The 22,888-nt window shown below is 35.3% G+C and overlaps 1 protein-coding gene across 3 annotated transcripts in view; it reads left to right on the forward strand.

Moving 5' to 3' along the window:
• The window catches only part of BDP1 (BDP1 general transcription factor IIIB subunit), an 87,209-nt gene extending 65,767 nt beyond the window's left edge, over positions 1-21,442 (forward strand). For 2 of the 3 annotated variants that reach the window (XM_024119802.2, XM_024119804.2), the window contains exons 31-39: positions 1,410-1,560; positions 1,769-1,949; positions 4,106-4,160; positions 4,556-4,733; positions 5,484-5,688; positions 10,472-10,511; positions 13,083-13,347; positions 15,103-15,349; positions 18,755-21,442. In XM_024119802.2, coding sequence (XP_023975570.1) covers positions 1,410-1,560; positions 1,769-1,949; positions 4,106-4,160; positions 4,556-4,733; positions 5,484-5,688; positions 10,472-10,511; positions 13,083-13,347; positions 15,103-15,349; positions 18,755-18,886 — 1,454 coding nt within the window. In that variant the 3' untranslated portion in view covers positions 18,887-21,442. Of the gene's footprint in view, positions 1-1,409; positions 1,561-1,768; positions 1,950-4,105; positions 4,161-4,555; positions 4,734-5,483; positions 5,689-10,471; positions 10,512-13,082; positions 13,348-15,102; positions 15,350-18,754 lie in introns of those variants that run through there. The other variant, XM_028492963.2, reaches the window with a different exon arrangement.
• The last annotated feature ends 1,446 nt before the right edge of the window (positions 21,443-22,888 follow it).

Below are 22,888 nucleotides of genomic sequence, written 5' to 3' on the forward strand. Positions count from 1 at the left end.
CTCTTCTCCAAATGTTTGATAGAATTTGCCTGTGAAGCCATGTGGTCCTGGACTTTTGTTTGTTGGAAGATTTTTAATTGAAGTTTCAATTTCATTACTTGTGATTAGTCTGTTTATATTTTCTGTTTCTTCCTGGTTCAGTCTTGGAAGGTTGTACCTTTCTAAGAATTTGTCCATTTCTTCGTGGTTGTCCATTTTATTGGCATATAGTTGTTTGTAGTAGTCTCTTATGATCCTTTGTATTTCTGCGGTGTCTCATTGCGGTTTTGATTTGCATTTCCCTGTTCACTAATGATGTTGAGTATCTTTTTATGTGCTTATTTGCATGTCTTCTTTAGAGAAATGTCTCTCAAGATCTATGCTCATTTTATTTTATTTTATTTTTTAAGATTTTTTTTTGATATGGATCATTTTTAAAGTCTTTATTGAATTTGTTACAATATTGCTTCTGTTTTGGTTTTTTTTTTTTTTTTTGGCTGTGAGGCATGTGGGATCTTAGCTCCCCGACCATGGATCAAACCCGCAATCCCCATATTGGAAGGCAGAGTCTTAACCAGTGAACCGCAAGAGAAGTCCCTATGCTCATTTTAGAATTGAGTTATTTGTCTTTTTTATTATTGAGTTCTTTGTATGTTAGTGCTGTTTTTAAAGATTAATATATTGAAAAAAAATCTTTCCGTATGATTACATAGTGCTCTTATTTCATTTTTTCAATAGCCTCACTATGTTTTCCATGTTCCCTCCCTGCCAAGGTCCCAATCCCTCAGGGTACTAGTGGGAACAGGAAAAGCAGTGTAAGTGGTAGGCTGCCTAGATTTTATTCAACCCCATATGTAGAAGATCTGGATAGTTAGCATCATCTTTTCCCTGTTTTGGGGTTCTTGATCTCTGGGATTTTCTTTTAGCCAACAATTCCTGTGGTTCAATTAGTTAATTCATTACTTTGGCTTGAGCGGTACCCAGAAGGTCTCTCAGTGTGCAGACCCCAGTTACCTCTTTTATACAGATGTCAATTTTCTTCCACTTTGTGACATGATTCATTCAGAACAGCTCCCTCCCCAACACTTCCCCCAAGGTGGAACCAGCCAGGCCTCATGTGTACCCACCTCTAAACCTCTTTTGAATGTGAGTTTCTGATTATACTGCTATTACAGTAAAGTAGAGATACAATAGCTGTGGCTGCCAGGAGTGAAATATGTGCAGTGCAGACTCATTAATTATCTCATTTATGTTAAAAAGTGTAATTGACCCAGACCACCTTTTTGCCATGTGAATAAGCTTGCTTTTTGGATTAAGAGAAGTTTGGAAGAGCCACTATGTAGTGATCTTTGAAAAAAGAATATGTTTCTAATATGGAGATTTTGACTTTACTATTTTGGGCTATATTTTAAATGTGTTTTTTATTTAAGAAACTGAGAAAAATGCTTCTAAAGGGAGAGAATTAGAAGATAAAAACCTTGAATCAGTTACAACAGCAGAGAGTAAGGAGCAGAGCAAATTGGCATCTGTACACGGTATTGAAGAAACCAGTATTTCACAAGAAGCATGCCTAACTGGAAGGTAAAAGAGGAAAGATATTCTGGGATTTGATTTATATTCTGTGTCAACTATAGGCATGAGCAGTAGCTGTAAGAATTTGTTCTGTTGCATTAAATCTATCTTAAAAGTTTGAAAACCATTAAATTAGATGAACTTTGACATACCTAGCTCTAAACATAATTCTGTGGTTGTCTCCTTGATTTCAGATACATACTAATCTGTCTTTCAGAGATGAAGATGAAGAAGGGAGGTCTGCAGAGGTTCAGCTGTCTTCAGTTGCTCCTGTTGTTTCATCTGAGTCAAGGCCCCACACACTTGATTTGGGTATGGGTCTTGGTGAGAGTTCTGTCGAAGAGCCCCTGGGAAAGGACTCTAACGGAGACAGTGTGCTTATACTTCATGTTCCAGAGGTAAAAGAATGTAAAATATAACGGGGTGGCTAGCTGTTTATTCCTTATTTAAAACGTTAAGTTCTAATATACACACAATAAACTTTACCCTTTTTAGTGTTCAGTTCTACAGATTTTCATAAACATGTATAATCATATAACCAATACATGAACAATTCCATCACTTCCCAACTTTTCCAGGGTCCTTTTTTAGTTACTCCTTCTCTCCACCCCCCACCCCTGACAACCACTGATCTTTTTTCTTTCCCTATAATTTTGCCTTTGCAAGAATGTATTGAATATGTTTTTAGTCTCTGGAACATAGAGATAAAATAACCAATACCTAGCTTTGTTGTAAAAGCTTTGAAAAAGGAAGTGTTTTGTACAGAGAGAACTCTTGCTTCTTAGCCCCTGGATCTGAGAAGTTCATTCTCAGAGCAAGTGTGTATTGAGACGTTGTGTGTGCAGTACTGTGTGAGATACTTGGAATATAGCCTCGTGAGGAACAGATGAGTAAATGAATGGTTAAACTCAGTCTGATAGGTGTTATGAAAGAGAGTTGTGTGAGACTAAGTTGGAGTGGCCCTCAACCCAATCCAGCGAAACTAATCTGGTGGAGGCAGTGGGTGGAGCCCAGACATTAGCTTTTTTTTTTTTTTTTTTTTTTTTTAAAGTTCCCCAGGTTATTCTAATGTGCATCCAGCACTGAGCAAATCCTTGATCTGGAAGAACAAGTATGAATTAGCCAGTTACAGGGAGAGGAACATGTACAAAGAACAAGTGTGAAACAGTATGACATGCTCAGGGACTGTATAAGTAGCTATGAGTGGAATATAAATGAAGAAAGTGCTTAGAGATGAAGTTAGGTAGCCTGGGGACAGATCATAAAATGAATTTCTATGGCTTGCTAAGGAGTTTGGGTTACATCCAAAGTTATGGGATTTTCCCCTACCACCCAACTTTTTAATTTTTACTTTTTATTTTGAAATAATTTCAAATTTAGAGAAAAGTTGCAAGAATCTTACATAGAGATCTGTTCACATTTTGCCTCATTTGCGTGCATACCTAGCTCTAAACATTATTTTCTCTCTGTGTTGCTCTCCATCTTGATAGGTACTTTAAAACAACTAAACCATCTGAAAGTAAGTTGTAGACATGAGCCTTCACCCACAAATACTCCAGCTTGTATCTAAGACCAAGGACGTTCTCTTACAGAAAAATGACAATACTATTACCACACTCAATATTACCATACTACCTAGCACTGATTTAATAATAATGTGTAATACAGAGTTGCAGTCAAACCTCTTACAGTGCATTTAGCTGTCATTTCTTCTTACTTTTTAAATCTAGAGTAGTCCTCTTGCCCTTTTTCCTCTTTTGTGTACTTGACATTTTAGAAGAGTCCAAGCTAGTCTATAATTTGGATTTCTTTTACTGCTTCCTCATTATTAGATTCAGGTTAAACGTTTTTTTGCAAGAGTACTACATAGGTGATGTTTCGCTCTTCTTTTGCATCATATCAGGGGACACATAATGTTGGTTTGTCCCATTATTGGTGTTGCTGACTGATCACTTGGGTAGAATGGTACCTTCCAGTTTTCTCCATTATAATTGCATCTTTTCCACTTAGTAAGTAATTTAGTATGCATTGATGATTCTTGCCTGAATCAATTACTGAAATTGTTGGTTGCAAAATGAAAGTTTTAAGATCTTAAGCAGTAGAGAATTACAATTGGAATTGCATTTTAGAGAAAACAGTGTTTACAGTTTCGTGGAAAACAGATTGGAGGGAGCCATGCTGGGGGCAAGGAGACCAGTTTGCTTCCATATACATGTCACCTACTAATGGTACAGTGACTGCTGTGATGGGGATAGAGAGAAGGTTGAAGTGTTTGGATCTCCCTTTTCTGTTACTTCAAAAATCATTTCATAGCCTACACGTATTTAACAATTTAGTCATAATTCCCTTGTGTATATGTATGTGTTTATTTAAATGAATCAAAATTTTATTGGTACAACTAAAAGTTTCAAAACGCTTGAAAAATTCTATATATAGGTTAGATAAGTTGTTGAGTTTTGAAGCAATAACTGTTCACAGTATCACATTGTCAGGAAAACTTTTTAAAACTGAGATTTGGTCAACCTCACTCTTTCATTTTAATTTTTTATGGCAGTGTAGTATTCCAGAAGTCCAACAAGAGAATATAAACAATCCTCAAGACCTAACAGGTATGATAATTTGCTTCAGTAGAGTCTTAGAACCTAATAGTATGTTTTTTACTGCCCATTTGACTATGGAAAAACAAAGCAGTTTTTGTTGGTCTATGATGGCCTTAAATTAAAAAACAAAAAAACAAAAAAAATTGAAGTATTTTGTATATGTTTTGTTATTCAGAATTATAAATCTTAAAAAAAAAAGGAATTATAAATCTTCTCCATAGTGAATCATCTTTATCCTTTACAAAATTTTTATTTATTTTTTTCTTGAGGGGTATAATTTAGTTTTTTATTCTTCGGGATAAGTTGTCATGAGACTTTTTAGAAGTGAAATAAATTAATGATTTTCTGTCATTTCATGGTTCAGCTTTTCATTACTAACTTTTAAACTTTGATAATGAATCTAGTTGCTAATGTACATCAAGAAAGTGAGGATGAACAAGCATTCATTTTAACTCTGGTGGAAATCCCAACCAATGCAGTAGAAGAATTTGCTGATACCACTATGCAGTTAATGCCAAACCCTTTACTGCCAGCCCCCATATTGGTCAAATCAGTGAATACAGAAGAAAGGGGGGACATAAGGTAATGAATCAACTAAACTGTTTTTGCTACGGGGAAGGGGTGCTTTATGAATTGAATAGTATTGATTGAACAAGCCATTCACCAACATTATTTGTAATTGTCGTGGAGATCTTATTTAGTAATTATGTGGTAAATTAGAGAAGAAATTACTGATTTTATATCTGATAAAGATGCCATTTAAATGTATAATATAATACTTTTGTATGAAACTGTTGGTATTTTAAGTATTTTGAAAGCTAAAAAAATTTAGCAATCTGGATCATCAAATAGCATCTGTTAAAAGTTACTTTGTATACATTTATATATTTTTTAAATTCTGAAATAAATATACATTCACAGAAATTTGCAAAAATAGTACAAAGGATACATTTTAAAATATTTTTGATATTCATTTAAATGCTTTGCTGTAGAATTCTTAAGTTGTATTTTAATAGTCATTGGTTAAGATGCTTAATTGTCTATCAAGTAACATTAGAAATTGAAGCCTTTTATATAAGGAAGAGACATTTTAGACTAAAATTTAACTTTACTGCCAAAGAAAACATTATTTTTATGCCTCAGATTTAATTCAATATTATGGAACTTAAGTTGTGAGCTTTTAAGTATGAATGGAGCTCAAAACTAACATTTTTGTGGCCATGGCCATGTATATATTAGTTACTTTGAAGTTTTTGGGCAGTTTTCATTGGAATAGCTCAGGCTTTAACCTCATAAAATAACTAATTTAATGTGTGTGTATTTTCTATGCAGTATCAGTTTTCCAGTAACTTCAGCTGGTCAGGATGACATGTGTTTATCTAATTCTGGAAGAGATGATTCCGAAAAGCCTCCTGCTAATTTGGATCTTGTATCTAGGAAGAGATTTCATTGTAGGCTTGACGAAAGTGACCATGTTCCTCCTGCCAAAAAAAGTTCACTCACTTTAAGAGATGATTGTCAAAAATATACCTCTGAGGTAAGATGGAATCATTAAGCAAGTAAGACGGCCATATTGCAACAGATCTATTTTTCTTTTTCCTTTAGACTCTTTATATAAAGATAGCTCTAATACTTTCTACCATAAATAATCCAGATAAAACCAGTTTTGGATTTTTACTTTCAACCAGTTCTAGGTGCAAATTTTTGGATATTAATCAGAAAACCCATTCCCAACTCAGTGTCACTGGCTAAAAATTAAGCTGAAAGCATCATACAGATGTGGATCTTGGCTATACCACTTAACAGCTGTGGGATCTTAGGCAAGATTCTTCACTTCTCTGAATGAGTTTCCTACTGTGTAAAATGGTAATAGTGATATCATCACTACCATTATCATAATGGCTTAAAGCTTCCCGTTGCTCTTAGGAATAAAACCAGAACCTCTAAGGCACTGTTTTTGTTTGGCTGTTTTCTGTGTCTAATCTCATCTTGTGCTGGTCTCTGCCTCGCTAGCCACATTGACCATCTTTCAGTTTCTCAAATGCACCGTACTCCTGATGTCCCAGGCTTTTCTGTTGCTGTCTCTTCATTTATGAAACATTCCTTTGCAAAACACAGACTTCTTTAGCTCAATCATCACTACCTCAGGGACGCCTGACAATACAGTGCAGATTCAGTTACCAGCCACTGTGTTGTAAGTTTCTTAAGCACCCTCTTGTTTTTGTTTCTGGTAATCATAAGTTACTACACTATAGAACAACACTATGGAAAAATTAGAATCTGTATTCTCAAAGGGACAGTTGAAGACCAATAGTCCTTAGATGATAGTAGACAACAGAGGTGGTGTATTCTGCCATATCTGATAGGTTAAAAAATGGTATCCTGGAATAGTTTTTAATTTCTCTTATTATGAGTAAGGTTGAACATCTTTTCATATGCTTAAGAACCAGTTGTATTTCCTTTCCTTTGACGTGACTCTATACTCTTTACCCATTTTTCAGTTGGGTTTGTTGATCTTTGTCTTGTAGATTTGGAGGAACTCTCTGTTTTGTATGTCTGTGATATGAGTTGCAAATTTTTTTTTCTCAGATTGTTGTCTTTTAATTCTACTTTTTGTGATTTTCTCATACAGACTTTTTTTGCTAAACTTTTTAATGTGAAAGTTTTCAAACATTTAAAAAGGTAGACTGGCTAGTATAATGTATCCCTGTGTATCAGTCATCCTGTTTCAACATTCTGTCAGCATTCCATGCAGACATTGTTTCATTTTATTTTAAAAGTATATTTAATGACATGGAAAAAAGATCAGAGTACATCACTATATGCAAAACTAGGTCACCAGTTTAAAATAGGCCATTTAAAAAATGATAGATGTACATTGGTGTGACTAAATATTTAAGAAAAGTATGTATAGTGTCTCTTGGGCCTGTTTGTGGCTTTTATTTTCTAAACTGTTTTCAGCATTTTAACAATAAAAATTGCTTATAAATAGCCAAAGTTATAATTTTAAATTCTAGAATGTATATACACTGCACTCAGATAGACATGCACATACTTTTTATTTTTCTGTAATCAGATATATCAGTCTTTTGGGGAATTCCCTAGCATTCAGTGGTTAGGACTTGGTGCTCTCACTGCTGGGACCTGGGTTCGATCCCTGGTAGGGGAACTAAGATCTCGCAAGCTGTGCAGCATGGCCAAAAAAAAAAATTTTTTTTATTAGTCTTTTTAAAAAAAAATTTATTTATTTACTTATTTATTTTTGGCTGCGTTGGGTCTTCATTGCTGCACGTGGGCTTTTTCTAGTTGCAGTGAGCGGGGGCTACTCCTCCTTGTGGTGCATGGGCCTCTCATTGCAATGGCTTCTTCTGCCGCGGAGCACAGGCTCTAGGCACATGAGCTTCAGCAGTTGTGGCATGTGGGCTCAGTAGTTGTGGGTCGCGGGCTCTAGAGCGCCAGCCCAGTAGTTGTGGCACATGGGCTTAGTTACTCTGCGGCATGTGGGATCTTCCTGGACCAGGGCTTGAACCCGTGTCCCCTGCATTGACAGGCGGATTCTTAACCACTGCACCACCAGGGAAGTCCCTATTAGTCTTTTTATGTATAGCTTATGGAGTATGTTATACATTGAAGATCTACCTTGAATTTAATATAAATTCTTTTAATTAATATTATTGATTTGTATAGAATTTATTTTGGTTTTAAGAACAGTGGAACCAACTTAATTTTCCCCAGATGCCTATCCATTTGTCCCAGCACCATTTATTGAATAATACATCTTTTGTCCGCTGATTTAAAATTCTACTTTTGGGGACTTCCCCGGCGGTCCAGTGGTTAAGACTCTGAGCTTCCACCACAGAGGGCACAGGTTCAATCCCTGGTCAGGGAACTAAGATCCTGCATGCTGCACGGTGTGGCCAAAAAATAAAGGTGTATTTTTTAAAAAATAAAATGAAATTCCACTTTTGTCAGATATTAAATTCCCATACATATTTGGGCACATTCCTGAACTTTCCTTTCTTCTTCATTGATTTACCTATTTGTTCTGGGACCAGTATCACACTGTTTTAATTATTGTAGCTTTTAAGTGCTTTACTATCTTAAAAAGGGATAGTCTGGGCGCTTCTCTGGTGGTGCAGTGGTTAAGAATCCGCCTGCCAATGCAGGGGACACGGGTTTGAGCCCTGGTCCAGGAAGATCCCACATACCGCGTAGCAACTGAGCCTGTGCACCACAACTACTGAGCCTGCGTTCTAGAGCCCGCGAGCCACAACTACTGAAGCCCTCGTGCCTAGAGCCCGTGCTCCGCAGCAAGAGTAGCCCCCACTCTCCACAACTAGAGAAAGCCCACGCGCAGCAACAAAGATCCACCGCAGCCAAAAATAAATAAATTTATAAAGAAAAAAAAAGGGATAGTCTGTCCCTCTCCCAAACCCCCAATACAATTTTCTTCTTTTTCCAAGTTTTTCCTGGTCGCTTATGTTTTTTCTTTTTTCTTGGCTGTGTTGGGTCTTCGTTGCTGCATGCGGACTTTCTCTAGTTGCATCGAGTGGGGGCTACTCTTCATTGCAGTGCACGGACTTCTCATTGCGGTGGCTTCTCTTGTTGCGGAGCACGGGCTCTAGGTGCGTGGGCTTCAGTAACTGTGGCTCGCAGGCTCTAGAGCGCAGGCTCAGTAGTTGTGGTGCATGGTGTTAGTTGCTCAGCAGCATGTGGGATCTTCCTTGACCAGAGCTCGAACCTGTGTCCCTGCATTGGCAGGCGGATTCTTAACCACTGTGCCACCAGGGAAGTCTGCTCATATGTTTTAAAATTTATATTAATTTCAGAATTAGGTTATTCAGAGCTTTAAAAAAACCCTATTGGTACTTGTGTTAGGATCATACTAAGTTGACAGATGAACATAGAGAAAATTGACATCATAAATGTGATGTTGAATCTTCCTGTCCAGAAACACAGTGTGTCTTTCCAATTGTTTAAGACTTCTTTTGTGTCTGTCTCTCAGGGGTATTTTAAGTTCTTCTTCATATAAATCTGGTACATTTCTTATTGGATTATATCTAAGAATTTTATCTTTTTTGTTGCTATTATCATTGAGTTCTTTTTAATCTAGAGAGCTTTACTGAATTACCCTCATTGTGTGTAGTAATTTTTCAGTTGGTTCTCTTGAGTTTTCTTAGTAAACAGTCATACCATCTGCAAATATAATTTTAATTCTTCTCTTCTACTTTTTACACCTTTAATTTTTCTTTTCTAATTATATTGGCTAATATAACTTTAAAAAAATCAGAAAATAGTCCTGATAGTGGACAACTTTTTCTTATTCCTGACTTTAATGGGAATACTTCCAGTGTTTATGAAGTGGGATGCTGCCTTTCGGGTTGCAGTAGTTGTATTTTACGGTGTTAAGAAAATGCCTGTCCAATTTTACATTTTTTTTTTTTTTTTTTTTTGCGGTATGCAGGCCTCTCACTGTTGTGGCCTCTCCCGTTGCGGAGCACAGGCTCCGGACGCACAGGCTCAGCGGCCATGGCTCACGGGCCTAGCCGCTCCGTGGCATGTGGGATCTTCCCAGACCAGGGCACGAACCCATGTCCCCTAAATCGGCAGGCGGACTCTCAACCACTGCGCCACCAGGGAAGCCCTATGTTTTTTTTAAGAATGATATTATTGGACACTTTTCCTGCAAATAGATGATATTATTTTTCTCCTCAAATCTCTTGATTTTTATTAATATGTTTTATAATATTAAATCATCTTTGTATTCCTGAAACAAACTTATTTTTTTATTAATATGTTTTATAATATTAAATCATCTTTGTATTCCTGAAACAAACTTTTTTTTTTTTTTTTTGTCTGTGCCTCGAAGCTTGTGGGATCTTAGTTCCCTGACCAGGGATTGAACCCGCACCCTCAGCAGTGAAAGTGTGGAGTCCTAACCATTGGACCGCCAGGGAATTCCCAAACAAACTGTATTTGATCGTAATGTTTTAGCCTTTTGATGTGCTGCTAAATTATGCTTGTCGTATTTCATTTGATATTTTTGCACTGATTTGAGACTGGTTAGTTGGTATCAATATTATGCTTGATTTATAAAAGGCATTTGGAAGCTTTCCCTCTTCTGCTATGCTGTGGAATAATGTAAATAATAGTTGCAGTGTCTTTTTCATAAATGTTTGGTAGAATTCCCATAAAACATGTCTGACCCTAGCTTTCTGGGAAATACAGGTTTTCTTTACTTAAGAAAGAAAGACGGAAATAAAATTAATTTTATTTGACAAATAGATTTCTAATTTTTTTTGTAAATTTTCTTAAAACAGGTGTGTTCAAAGGAATTAGTAAATGTTTTGGAGAAAACAGGTGAGTAAAATAAATTTTAATGTGATTGCATTTTGCTAAGTACCCCTGATTATTTTTGATATATCTTGTTTAAATTTGGGATTGAAGCAGAGTCTAGCTCATTTTTCTCTAAGAATCACGCCTTTATTATTAGAAGTTGTTTTTTTTTTTTTTGTGGTGTGCGGGCCTTCCTTTGTTGTGGCCTCTCCCGTTGCGGAGTACAGGCTCCGGACGCGCAGGCTCAGCAGCCATGGCTCACGGGCCCAGCTGCTCTGCGGCATGTGGGAATCCTTCCATACCGGGGCGCGAACCCAGTTCCCCTACATCGGCAGGTGGACGCGCAACCACTGCGCCACCAGGGAAGCCCAACATTTAAGGAATTTGAAAGCTGGGTATTAAGGAGTTTTTATACGTCCTTAGCTTTATCCTTTTTTTTTTTTTTTTTTTTTTGCGGTACGCGGGCCTCCCACCACTGTGGCCCCTCCCATTGCGGAGCACAGGCTCCGGACGCGCAGGCTCAGCGGCCATGGCTCACGGGCCCAGCCGCTCCGCGGCATGTGGGATCTTCCTGGACCGGGGCACGATCCCGTGTCCCCTGCATCGGCAGGTGGACTCCCAACCACTGCGCCACCAGGGAAGGCCTCCTTTTTTTGTTTTTAATTAATTTTTATTGGAGTATAGTTGATTTACTATGTTGTGTTAGTTTCTGCTATACGGCAAAGTGAATCAGTTATAGATATGTATTACTGATACATATGTATATGTATGACTCCACTCTTCTTAAGATTTTATTCCCATATAGGTCATTACAGAGTATTGAGTAGAGCTCCCTGTGCTATACAGTAGGTCCTTATTAGTTATCAATTTTATATATAGTAGTGTGTGTATGTCAATCCCAATCTCCCAATTTATCCCTGTCCCCACCCCCTGCCCTTTCCCCTTGGTAACCATGTTTGTTTTCTATATCTGTGACTCTATTTCTGTTTTGTAAATAGGTTCATTTGTACCATTTTTTTTAGATTCCACATATAAGTGATATCATGTGATATTTGTCTTTCTCTGTCTGACTTAACTTCATTCAGTATGACAATCTCTAGGTCCATCCATGTTGCTGCAAATGGCATTTTTCGTTCTTTCTTATGGCTGAGTAATATTTCATTGTATATATGTACCACATCTTTTTTATCCATTCCTCCGCTGATGGATATTGAGGTTGCTTCCATGTCACGGCTACTGTAAATAGTGCTGCAATGAACATTGGGGTACATGTATATTTTCGAATTATGGTTTTCTCCAGTTATGTGCCCAGGAGTGGTATTGCTGGATCATATGGTAGCTCTATTTTTAGTTTTTTTAAGGAACTCCATACTGTTTTCCATAGTGGCTGTGCCAATTTATATTCCCACCAACAGTGTAGGAGGGTTCCCTTTTCTCCACACCTCCTTTTTTTGTTTTTAATTAATTTTTATTGGAGTATAGTTGATTTACTATGTTGTGTTAGTTTCTGCTATACGGCAAAGTGAATCAGTTATAGATATGTATAACTGATACATATGTATATGTATGACTCCACTCTTCTTAAGATTTTATTCCCATATAGGTCATTACAGAGTATTGAGTAGAGCTCCCTGTGCTATACAGTAGGTCCTTATTAGTTATCAATTTTATATATAGTAGTGTGTGTATGTCAATCCCAATCTCCCAATTTATCCCTGTCCCCACCCCCTGCCCTTTCCCCTTGGTAACCATGTTTGTTTTCTATATCTGTGACTCTATTTCTGTTTTGTAAATAGGTTCATTTGTACCATTTTTTTTAGATTCCACATATAAGTGATATCATGTGATATTTGTCTTTCTCTGTCTGACTTAACTTCATTCAGTATGACAATCTCTAGGTCCATCCATGTTGCTGCAAATGGCATTTTTCGTTCTTTCTTATGGCTGAGTAATATTTCATTGTATATATGTACCACATCTTTTTTATCCATTCCTCCGCTGATGGATATTGAGGTTGCTTCCATGTCACGGCTACTGTAAATAGTGCTGCAATGAACATTGGGGTACATGTATATTTTCGAATTATGGTTTTCTCCAGTTATGTGCCCAGGAGTGGTATTGCTGGATCATATGGTAGCTCTATTTTTAGTTTTTTTAAGGAACTCCATACTGTTTTCCATAGTGGCTGTGCCAATTTATATTCCCACCAACAGTGTAGGAGGGTTCCCTTTTCTCCACACCCTCTCCAGCATTTATTGACTGTAGATTTTGTGATGATGACCATTCTGACCTTAGCTTTACCCTTAATTAGAAAGTGATCACTTTTTCATTTTGCTAGTTCAAGAAATATTTATGGAGAAAGCTTTTCTAAGTCAAAATATATTGATACGACTATTTTACATCTGAAGGTAGAAGCTGTTACCATAGCTTTTACCCATTATAATATTCCTAATAGTCCACTAATTTTTAATTTAGCTTACTCTTATTAGGGTAGGTTCATGATAGAATATCATGGTTTTCTTCTTCAAATATTGCAATTTAATTGGATGTATTAATTTCAATATGTGTGCTTACCATTTATTTTCTTTTTTGAAGGAGAGTCTTACAAGGGACAAGGTATCTTCCCTACCTCAGGAAACACACATACAATTCCAGAACCTCTGAAAGAGCAACTTGAACCAGCTTTTCAGAGTATCAGATCTAAACCTCTTGATAAAATAACAGATACACAAGAAAAGAATACATCTCAGTTACCTCAGGATGAGATAGTGGTCTCTGATAAGGAAAAAAGAACTTGTGCTGCTTCTAAGTCTGAACAAATGGATAGCATCACATCGTCTTCAAAAACCCCACTATCCAGGTATCGTGAGAAAATCTTTAATAAATGTTTCTCTCTCTCCAATTTTCTCTCTCAGTGGATAAATATAACCTAAATGGAATAGGTGTAACATGTATAACGACAAAGTCCAGTACTAAGGATGGTGTTTTGTAATAATACCCCTCTGTCAGAAATGTAAAGGAAAAGGGGTGTCACCAAAGGAAATACAGTAAGATCAAACACTTTCGGAGGACACTGCATATGACTAGAGCTTAACTTTAAGTGCTGAAACTTTGATTTTAGATAGAAAATCTTTAGAATTTAGTATTGCACACTTTCTTTTCCAGATTGTTCATGGTTATTATTTTAATAATTATTTATTCTACCATACAGTAGCTGCCGGTGCAGATGTAGATGGTCTGAGACATAGGGCTAACATCAGAAGTAGCTCTGGAGGTTGTTTTATTGAAGTCCCAAATACTGTGTGCATTTTTCTCTCTTGTGGCATACCAAAGAGGTAAACCCTGGCTTTCTCCCTATAAGACTTAAGTGTGGAATTTAAGCCCAAAGCCAGCGTCTCCCACATTATTTCCTCATACTCTAGAAGTGAGTCTTCTGGGTTATGGATAACTATTGGCTTGTCAGCAGCATTCAAATCATTAACATGGAGTTGGTGAGTTGGAGAGGGAGGACATGTACTAGCCTCCACTAAAGGAAAGTGGGGGAAAGGACATGTATAACTTGAAAAGGCATATTTAACGAACCTGTTGTTTTTGTTATATAAACTGCATCTTTTCTGGCGTAGAGATGTGCTGAAAATCGAATGAGGGTAGCATCATGGGGGTTTGGGTTAAAACAGTTGAGAAGCAGTATTCTAGAACAAGGGTCAGCAAATTTGGGGGGTAAAAGATCATGTAGTATATATTTTAGGCTTTGTGGGCCATATATCTCTGTTGCAACTACTCAGCTACTCAACAGATATGTAATCACATCTTTTTACATATATGGTTACATATTACATATGTGGTGTGTATATATATATATAATATACCACATATGTAATATGTAACCATATATGTAAACAGATGAGCATGCTGTGTTCCAGTAAACTTATTTATAGAATCAGGTGGTGGACTTCATTTGGCCTGTGGATCATAGCTTGCTGACCCCTGCTCTAGAGCCTTTCTACTCAAAGTGTGGTCCTGGCACCAGCAGCAGGGACATCATTTGAGAACTCAGTAGAAATACAGGACTCAGGCCCCACTTCCCCACCAACTCAGTCAGAATCTTCATTTTGATAAGATCCCCACATGATTTGTATGCCTTTCAGGCTTGAGAAGTACTGCTCTAGAGTAAGCTTTGACCTTTGTCACAAATATACATCATGGCAGAGTGATATCAGTACTTAGTGTATCAGTATTTAGTAGGTGTGCCACTCCTGTGGTATCACACGTGCCATTTTAGCATTCATGGAAAGAAGTTGGCATTAAGAATGTGTCTTCCTGGGACTTCGCTGGTGGCCCAGTGGTTAAGACTGTGTGCTTCCAGTGCCGGGGGCATGGGTTTGATCCCTGGTCGGAGAACTAAGATCCCACATGCTGGGCGGCATGGCCAAAAAAAAAAAAAAAAAAAAAGTTTAACTATACAGATATAGATGTCCTATAAAACTTGGCACATTCCTGCTTTTAGCTTCTTTGCTGCAATAACCTGCCTATGAAAAATTTAGTGAATAAATATTTAAAAAAAAGAATGTGGCTTCCTGGATATTCTTGAATATCTTTACATTTGCATTTCTAGACCTGGCAGAAGACCCCTGGGATTTTTGTCTTTAATATGTTCAAAGAATAGTTTGGAGTCTGATGAACCTACTCAGGTTCATAGCAAGAAACGCCTGAAACCTCTTATACCTGTATCAAGACAGAATCTGAAAAGATCTAATCCGCTCAATACAAGCCAGAAAAAAACTCAAGAGTCCTCTGATCTTCCATCTCCAAGTGTTGTTGTTAATAGTCAACCTAAAAATATTGATAGTTCAGCAACTCAGGTATGTGATAACTACTTTTTTTTGTTTATTTGTATAGAATGGGTTGGATATCTGACTCAACTTAGAAAAACATGGCAATTGTTATTTTCATCTGAATATCAGAAATTATTGCACAGCAACTCCACTCCATCTCCTCCCTATCCTACCCCACTGTACTGGAAGAAGATAAGGTGTTGAATTAGAAAGTTACAGCTAGTTTAATATAGAGCCATTGAACTAACCATAAATGGACACTTAATTGCCATTCCTTTACTGCAAAGACCCTTCTGACCTGTGGAAGCAAAACAAAGCAGTGCTTGCATTTTATTTCCTTTGGGACAAATGTCATGACACCTACAAAAATTCAAGGAACAGTAAAATTAGAATTCGTTTTCATGTTTCATTTCTGTGCACTCTGAAGCTGTGATAGCAAGTACTGGGGCAGAAAATTTTGTGAACTTGTATCAAAGACTTTGGAAGAATATTGGGATGACTTCAGATCTTAACAAAGAAAAGGCTGATGACCATCTATTGGATAGCATGAGCCTCAAAGGAAGGAGTCCTTTTGTAAAGAACATTTTTAAAGTTTTAAAAATATTTTAAATTATTTCCTACAACTATATTCTGAGACCAGGATTTTATGAGTCTTTATTATTATTGCCAAATTACTTTGGAGAATAGTTGTAATTACCAGCAGTGTACCAGTGCCGGTTTAATCACATTCTTGCCAGCCTGAGATATTACTCCTCAAAATACATTTGTTTTTCTTATTTAATATAATGGTGGGGGGGTGGAAATGTCATTTCATTTTTAAAATTTGCATTTCTTCAGTTATTAGTGAGTTGTGTTCTTTCCCATATATTTACTAGATTTTTTTTTTCTTTTCTTTTTGTTCCTATCTTCTGCTGATTTATAGGTTTGGGGATTTTAGTAGTTTTCTTACCAATTTGTATGAGATCCTTATGTATGTAAATAAGCCACGTACCTTTTAGCTCTTTACTGCAAGTATTTTTTCCAAGTTTATTTACTTTTTTAAATTTGGGGGAATTTTTGTTATACATAACTTTAAAATGTTTAGTCAAATCCATTACTTGTTTCTTTGCAATTTGTTAAATTGCTTTTATGATGAAAAGTTTTTCTCCAGAGGTATAAAATTTTAAAACTTTAACTCTGTTCATGTTTATTGACTTTGGTATGTAATGTGAGGGAAGAATTTAAACTAAATATTATTCTCAAATTGCTACTTCATTTTTTTGAGTAAGCGATATATTCCATATGTCTTAAAATTCATAACCTACAAAAGAGAGTTTATAGTAAAAAGTTTCCCACATCTGTCCTTTACCTTCCTAGTTCTTCCTTTCCACAGGTATATGGTATTATCAGATTTTGGTTTACTTTTCCAGAGACATTTTAATATACACAAATATAAACATTTTTCTTCTTTTTTACATAAATAATAGCGTATCAGTCTCTGCTTTGCTTTTTTCACCTAATAGTATGTCTTGGCGACCTTGCAAAACAGTAGATAAAGGGATTCCTCCTCTCTCTTGCTCTCTTTAAAAAATTTAAATTATTAACTTCTTATTTAGAGATAACTGTAGATTCACATGCAGTTGTAAACAACTATACAGAGAGATCCCATCTACCCTTCACCCAGTTGTCTCCAGCGGTAACATCTTACAAAACTCTCCTATGATATCACAACCACTATATTGCATTGCTACAGTCAACATACAGAACAGTTCCATCACCACAGAGATCCTTTGTGTTGCCCTTTTATAGACACACCTACTTCCTTCCCGCTCCGCACTCTCTATCTTCTGGCAAGCTGGTTGCCATTAAATTCGTCATTGCAAAAATGTTATATGAATGGAATCATATATTTGGGATTGGCATCTTTTCACTCAATGGTAGTTCCCTAGAGACTCATCCAGATGATTTTATGTATCAAATAGTTTGTTTCTTTTTATTTCTGAATAGTATTCCATAGTATGGATGTACCAGTTTTGTTTATTCATTTACCCACCAAAGGACATCTAGTGCTTGCTTTTATGAATAAAGCAGTGAACTTTTGTACACAGCTTTTTGCATGGACATAAATTTTCCTATTTTCAGGACTAAGTGCCCTCATTATTTTTAGTGACTACATGATATTCCATTGTTTGGATGTACCATAGAGTGATACTGGCCTCACACTGGTAGGCATTTAAGTTATTCCTACTTATTTGCTATTTCAAACAATGTGGTAACAGCTAACTTATAAATGGACGATTTTTCACATTTATAGGTTAAATTCCTGGAAATAGAATTTCTGGTCCAAAGGAATGATTATTCTTTTGCCAGACACTGCCTGATTGTCCTGCATAGGGATTATATAAGTTTCTGTTCTTATCAGCAGTATATGAGAGGGCCTTTTTCCTTACATTAGCGTATTATCAATGTTGTTCATTTTTGACATTCTTCATAGACTTAATGAAAACATATGTCTGTGATACAGGTTGTAAATTTTTTTCCCTCTATGGCATTTATCTTTTGATTTTGTGTATGGTGGTTTGTGCCATGCAGACATTTTTTATTTTTACGTAAGTGAATTTATCAATCTTTTATGGCTTCTGGCTTTCGTGTCATTGCTTCACACTCTCTCTCCCCATCTCTAGGATTATAAAAATATTTTCCCATGGTATTTTATAGTAGATTTTTTAAAAATGTTTTTACATTTAAGTTTATTGATTCATCTAGAATTTATTATATATTGGTGAAGTATAGGTCTGACTTTTCCTTTTTTTGAGATAGTTATACAGTTGTCCAACATTATTTATTGGATCATCCAACTTTTCTCAAATGTTTTTGGAAATATCACTTTTATCAGATACTAAATTTCCATCCATATGTGTTAGGGATATTTCTAGTCTTCTATTTCATTGATATGTATGTCTGTTCCTTTGCCAATACCATGCTGTGTTCATTTTTTCTAGATTTGTAAGTATGCTAATTTTTGATGGGATTGCTTTAATTTCTGATATTTCCTTACATACTGTTCTGTTTCATGGGTCCTTCTATTCTGGTCATTAAAATGTTTTCATTATCGATTTAATAATGTTATGTTTTTCAGTATTTTTTTTTTCATAGAAATTAGGGTGAAGTAATCATGTGTACACTACAGTCAACCTAATCATGTTTTGTGTTGTATATTTGTTGATTTTAATTTTATTATTATAACGAATGCTACAAAGGTTATCTCTTACTATGTTTAGGATTATTTCCTTAATACAATAGCATAGAAATGAAATTATTGGGTCAGTGAGTATAAACATACTTAAAACTCTTAATATTTATTGCTATATTGCTTTTCAAACATATCGATTTAGAATACCACTATCAATATATAAATGTTATACTGCATACTTATTTTTATTATCTTTTTAGGTTTCTTGTAATCATCCCTTACCAAAAGGAGAATGTAAAGATGTCCAAAACCGGCTACCAGAAGAGGAGCCAATGACAGTCTCTGAATATTTCTTTAGTGATATCTTTATTGAAGTGGATGAAACAGAATAAAAGTCTTCTTTTTTTTTCTTTTTTTTTCCTAAGGCTAGGATTTCCACAGTCAGTTATATCAACAAAGCAGTATCTAGAAAAAAGCCTCAGTGGCAATTTTTCTTTAAGTTGATTTTGAATATTTAATAGGCTTGATTTGAAGCTTTTATAATCAGTGAAAAACATTGCTGAGGTTCCTTTCGTTTTGATTGATTCAGCATTTTGGAAATACCAAGCAATTAAGACTGCTTTCTCAGACAGAAATAACAGCTCTTGTTTACATTTTGACTCTTCCTGTGTTGAATACACATGGACATCTTGGAATGTTGTGGATAAATGTCTCTGTATAAATCACAGTGCCGACGTATTTGGAGAAGGATTGTAGTTAACATTTAGCAAACCTTTTGTGAAGGTTTTTTTCTGTTTGTTTAGGGTTTTTTGGTTTTGTTTTTTGGTTTTTTGGATGGTGAAGGCCTTTTCAGTTGCCTCTAAGTGTGTGAAAATAAATTGTGAAACTCCACTTTAGTATGGTAAATGTTAAAAACTTTTCTATTATCAGCTATTTGACTGAAAAATGTGTATTTTTCTAATTCATGTTGATGTAACATTAGTCCTAATTGAAGAACTAGTATTTAAACTTACTATTTATAAAGATAAAACATCAAAATCTTATTTATTTTTAAATTTTTTATTTAAAAGAATATTCAGTTTTAATTATTTTTACCCCTGAGATTATGGGTAAAGAAGTCATTAACAAATTTATGTTTGTCTCCTTTCCCTCTTTAATTTTAAAGGTATTTAAAGTGATAAAACTAAATTGTTTGGATAGTATATACGTTTGGAATACATTTTTTTCTCATAGTTTAGTATATTGACTTTGTACTGTGAATTTTTTGTTTTTCTTATTTCTTGGATAATCTCAGGATTTGTATGGGAAAAGAACGCTTAACTTTATTTATGAGGCAAATTTCCATACAAAACTGTGTCTCCATTACACACACATATGCTCACATACACACATTCCTTTTTTAAAAAACAATTTCTTGGTAGTTTTTTTTTCCCCATTAAATTCTCCATAAGGAACTATGTACTTAGACCTTTATGCACAGAACATAATTGTGATGTTAAAAAACAGAAAATAAGATAATAAGACTTTATTAAGTCAGTGATTATCATCAATATGAATTTAAGGGTTGGTTTTAATTTTGAGATTTTGTGATTTACATAGGTAATTCTGTTACCTACCCAAGCAAATCTTTGGTGGTTCAAATTAAACTTCTGAAAGAACAGATTTATTCTTTTATTTGAAAAGCCTTCTGGGTTGATAATACATTAGATCAGGAGTCAGAAACATTTTCTGGAAAATATTTTCAAGTTTGTGGGCCAGATGCCCTCTGTGGTAACTACTCAACTCTGCCATTTCAGTATGAAAACAGCTACAGGCAATACTTAAATGATGGACATGGACGGGTTGGGTTTTTAGTTTAACCCATACATTAGAGAGTAGTTTTCTTACCTTAAGGTGCTGATGTCATTACCTATGAGATATTTGTCACTGGAGTTATGAGTTGTGCCTAACACTTAAACCCTTGATTGCATTATGAAATCAGTATTTCAGTTGGGAAGATATTTTAATGTCTAATTATGTTTGTAATTTGAAAAAAATGGTGGCCAGTTTTCAAGTTCATTAGTAAAATTGGATTTGGCTTGGCAAGTATAACAGTAATCCTAATTTATGAAAACAATTGATATTAGAGCATTTCTTATTCATTGCCTTATAGTGAAATTTGCAGTTTAAACTTTTTTGTCATAAAGGAGGATCTATAAGGAAATTCTCTATAGATATGCATTTATTTATTTCATGGGATTAATATGTCACAGAAATCATGGTAGCAAATCACATAGCTATTTTAATGCCCTGTTTTTATAAATTTTAAAAATCTCATATTCTGAAAAGCCTTCTTTCATTTAGTTCATGTTAGTTTGGGTGTTAGATTGTCGTAGCTAAACTATTATTTTATCCCTTGTTTAATATTACTTTTTAACTTCGTTAACATCTGTCTCTTGTTCATCTACAATGAGTTAATTTTATGGAAGATGTAACTTCTTACTGTGTGAAGGATAATTTTGTCTTTGGGCATTCATTGTGTTAGAGAATCAAGTCAGACAACTAAATTATCCTACTATTATATCCTTAAAACTACTCTTGGTAAAAGAAACTTAATCAGTGTATTTACCTTACAAGGTGGAAAGATTTGTTCACACCTGTGCTTAATCTGACTTATGTAAAGATGATGTTGTGAAGAATTTGTATTTTATAAATCTTAAAAGAGATATGATTAAAGGTCTTTATTTTTTTCTTGACTTTTCCTCCTGAAAACTTACGTCTTAGCAAGTGATCAACATTATGGCTTCAAAGCCTAATTGTTGGTAAATGATTGAGGCACATAAAAATATGAATATCCACTGTTTACCACCATGTTTTTTGAAGTAGAAGTGACCATGTATACAATCTTGCTTGAAGAAGTCTTTGACAAAAAGCAATATCTGTCGTTGTAAATTTTCTTGTTCTAAAGAAAGCAGTTATACTCTATAGATGTAAATTATGTAAATAAAAGTTATTTTATATTATTTCTGTTGTGTCCTTTTTTTAAAATGACTTAATAAAGATATTAATGTGTTAGTGAGCAAAAAATAGTTGTGTAAGTACAGCTTACCCTTCCTTCCTTCCCTCCTTCCATGAGAGTATAGTATATTTGGGAGAATTAATTTTTTTCTTATGTGCATGCTCTGAAGGATATTATTTTGATTTTACAAGAATAAAAATAGATTTTCCCCCACATTTGGGACGTAAGAAGAGTCGCTTACTTTTTGTTTATTTGCTCCTTATACAATGAATTTTTGGCTAAAAGAACTCAATCTCTTTTGCTCTTTTTTTTCTTCCCACTTTTTTTTCTCTGTAGAGAAAGACAAATGGGAAACTTTAGTTATGGATATACTATAAACCTGGACTTTTTATATGGTCAGTTGACCTTTTATTATGGTATATAAGGATTTTACTTTCTTACAATTCTCCTCCTCACTCTTTTCCTGCTTTCTCCCAATGTTAATCACAATTTGGGGTTAATCCATATTCAGTATTTGTACTGTTTTAATTGTAATTTTTCACTGCTGTACCACCTAATGATGTAAGATGACATTTCCTTTCTGGTACAACTTTTTGTTTTTCTTCGAGTTAAGAATTGTTCCACTTTTTCATTTGCTTTGGGTTTGTTTTTGAACCTGTGGCTTAACTTTCAACACCCTCTGGCAAGCCTGTTTATACTTTTCACATGGTCAAGCTGTCAGATAAACTGTTTCCTTCTCTTTTTTCCTGGAAAACTTTAGGGAGCTCTTCCTTCCTGCTTTAATCTGGACTGAGGCTTCACAGGTCTCCATGTGCAGTGCAGCTGCCATGCTGGGACTTCTCTGAATTCCCTACCCATCTTTTCTGGTTTGGATTCCCTATTCTGGAGCCAATGTCATTGTCTTTCTTGAGGAGAAGCACATCTTCCACTGTTTACTGCAAAAGGGTGCACGGATGATAACATAACTTGAGACTGCATGTCTGAGAGTTCTTTATTCTACTCTCTCACTTAGTTGGGCTCTGAATAGAATTCTTGAATAATTTGAAAATAATTTCCACTTCATTTCAAAGTCATGCTCTGGTTATATTCTGGTTTTCATTGTTTAAAAATCTTTTGCCATTCTGATTCTCTGTCCTTCGAATGTGGCCTTTTATTTACATATTCTTTGACCCTGGTATTCTGCTTAGTAATGTGCACCCACCCTTTCCTGCCCCTTCATTCATGCTGCTGGGCATGTCATGGGTCTTTTTAAATATGGAAACTCATTTCCTTCCCTTCTAGGAAATGTTCTTGCATTATTCCTTTGATAATTTCTCTCTTTCATTTTCACTGTTCTTGTATCTGGAATTCCTATTAATCAGATTTTTTAATCTCCTTTACTTGTTCCCTAAGTTAT

The sequence above is a fragment of the Physeter macrocephalus genome, chromosome 8 (assembly GCF_002837175.3).
Source record: "Physeter macrocephalus isolate SW-GA chromosome 8, ASM283717v5, whole genome shotgun sequence".
NCBI lineage: Eukaryota > Metazoa > Chordata > Mammalia > Artiodactyla > Physeteridae > Physeter > Physeter macrocephalus.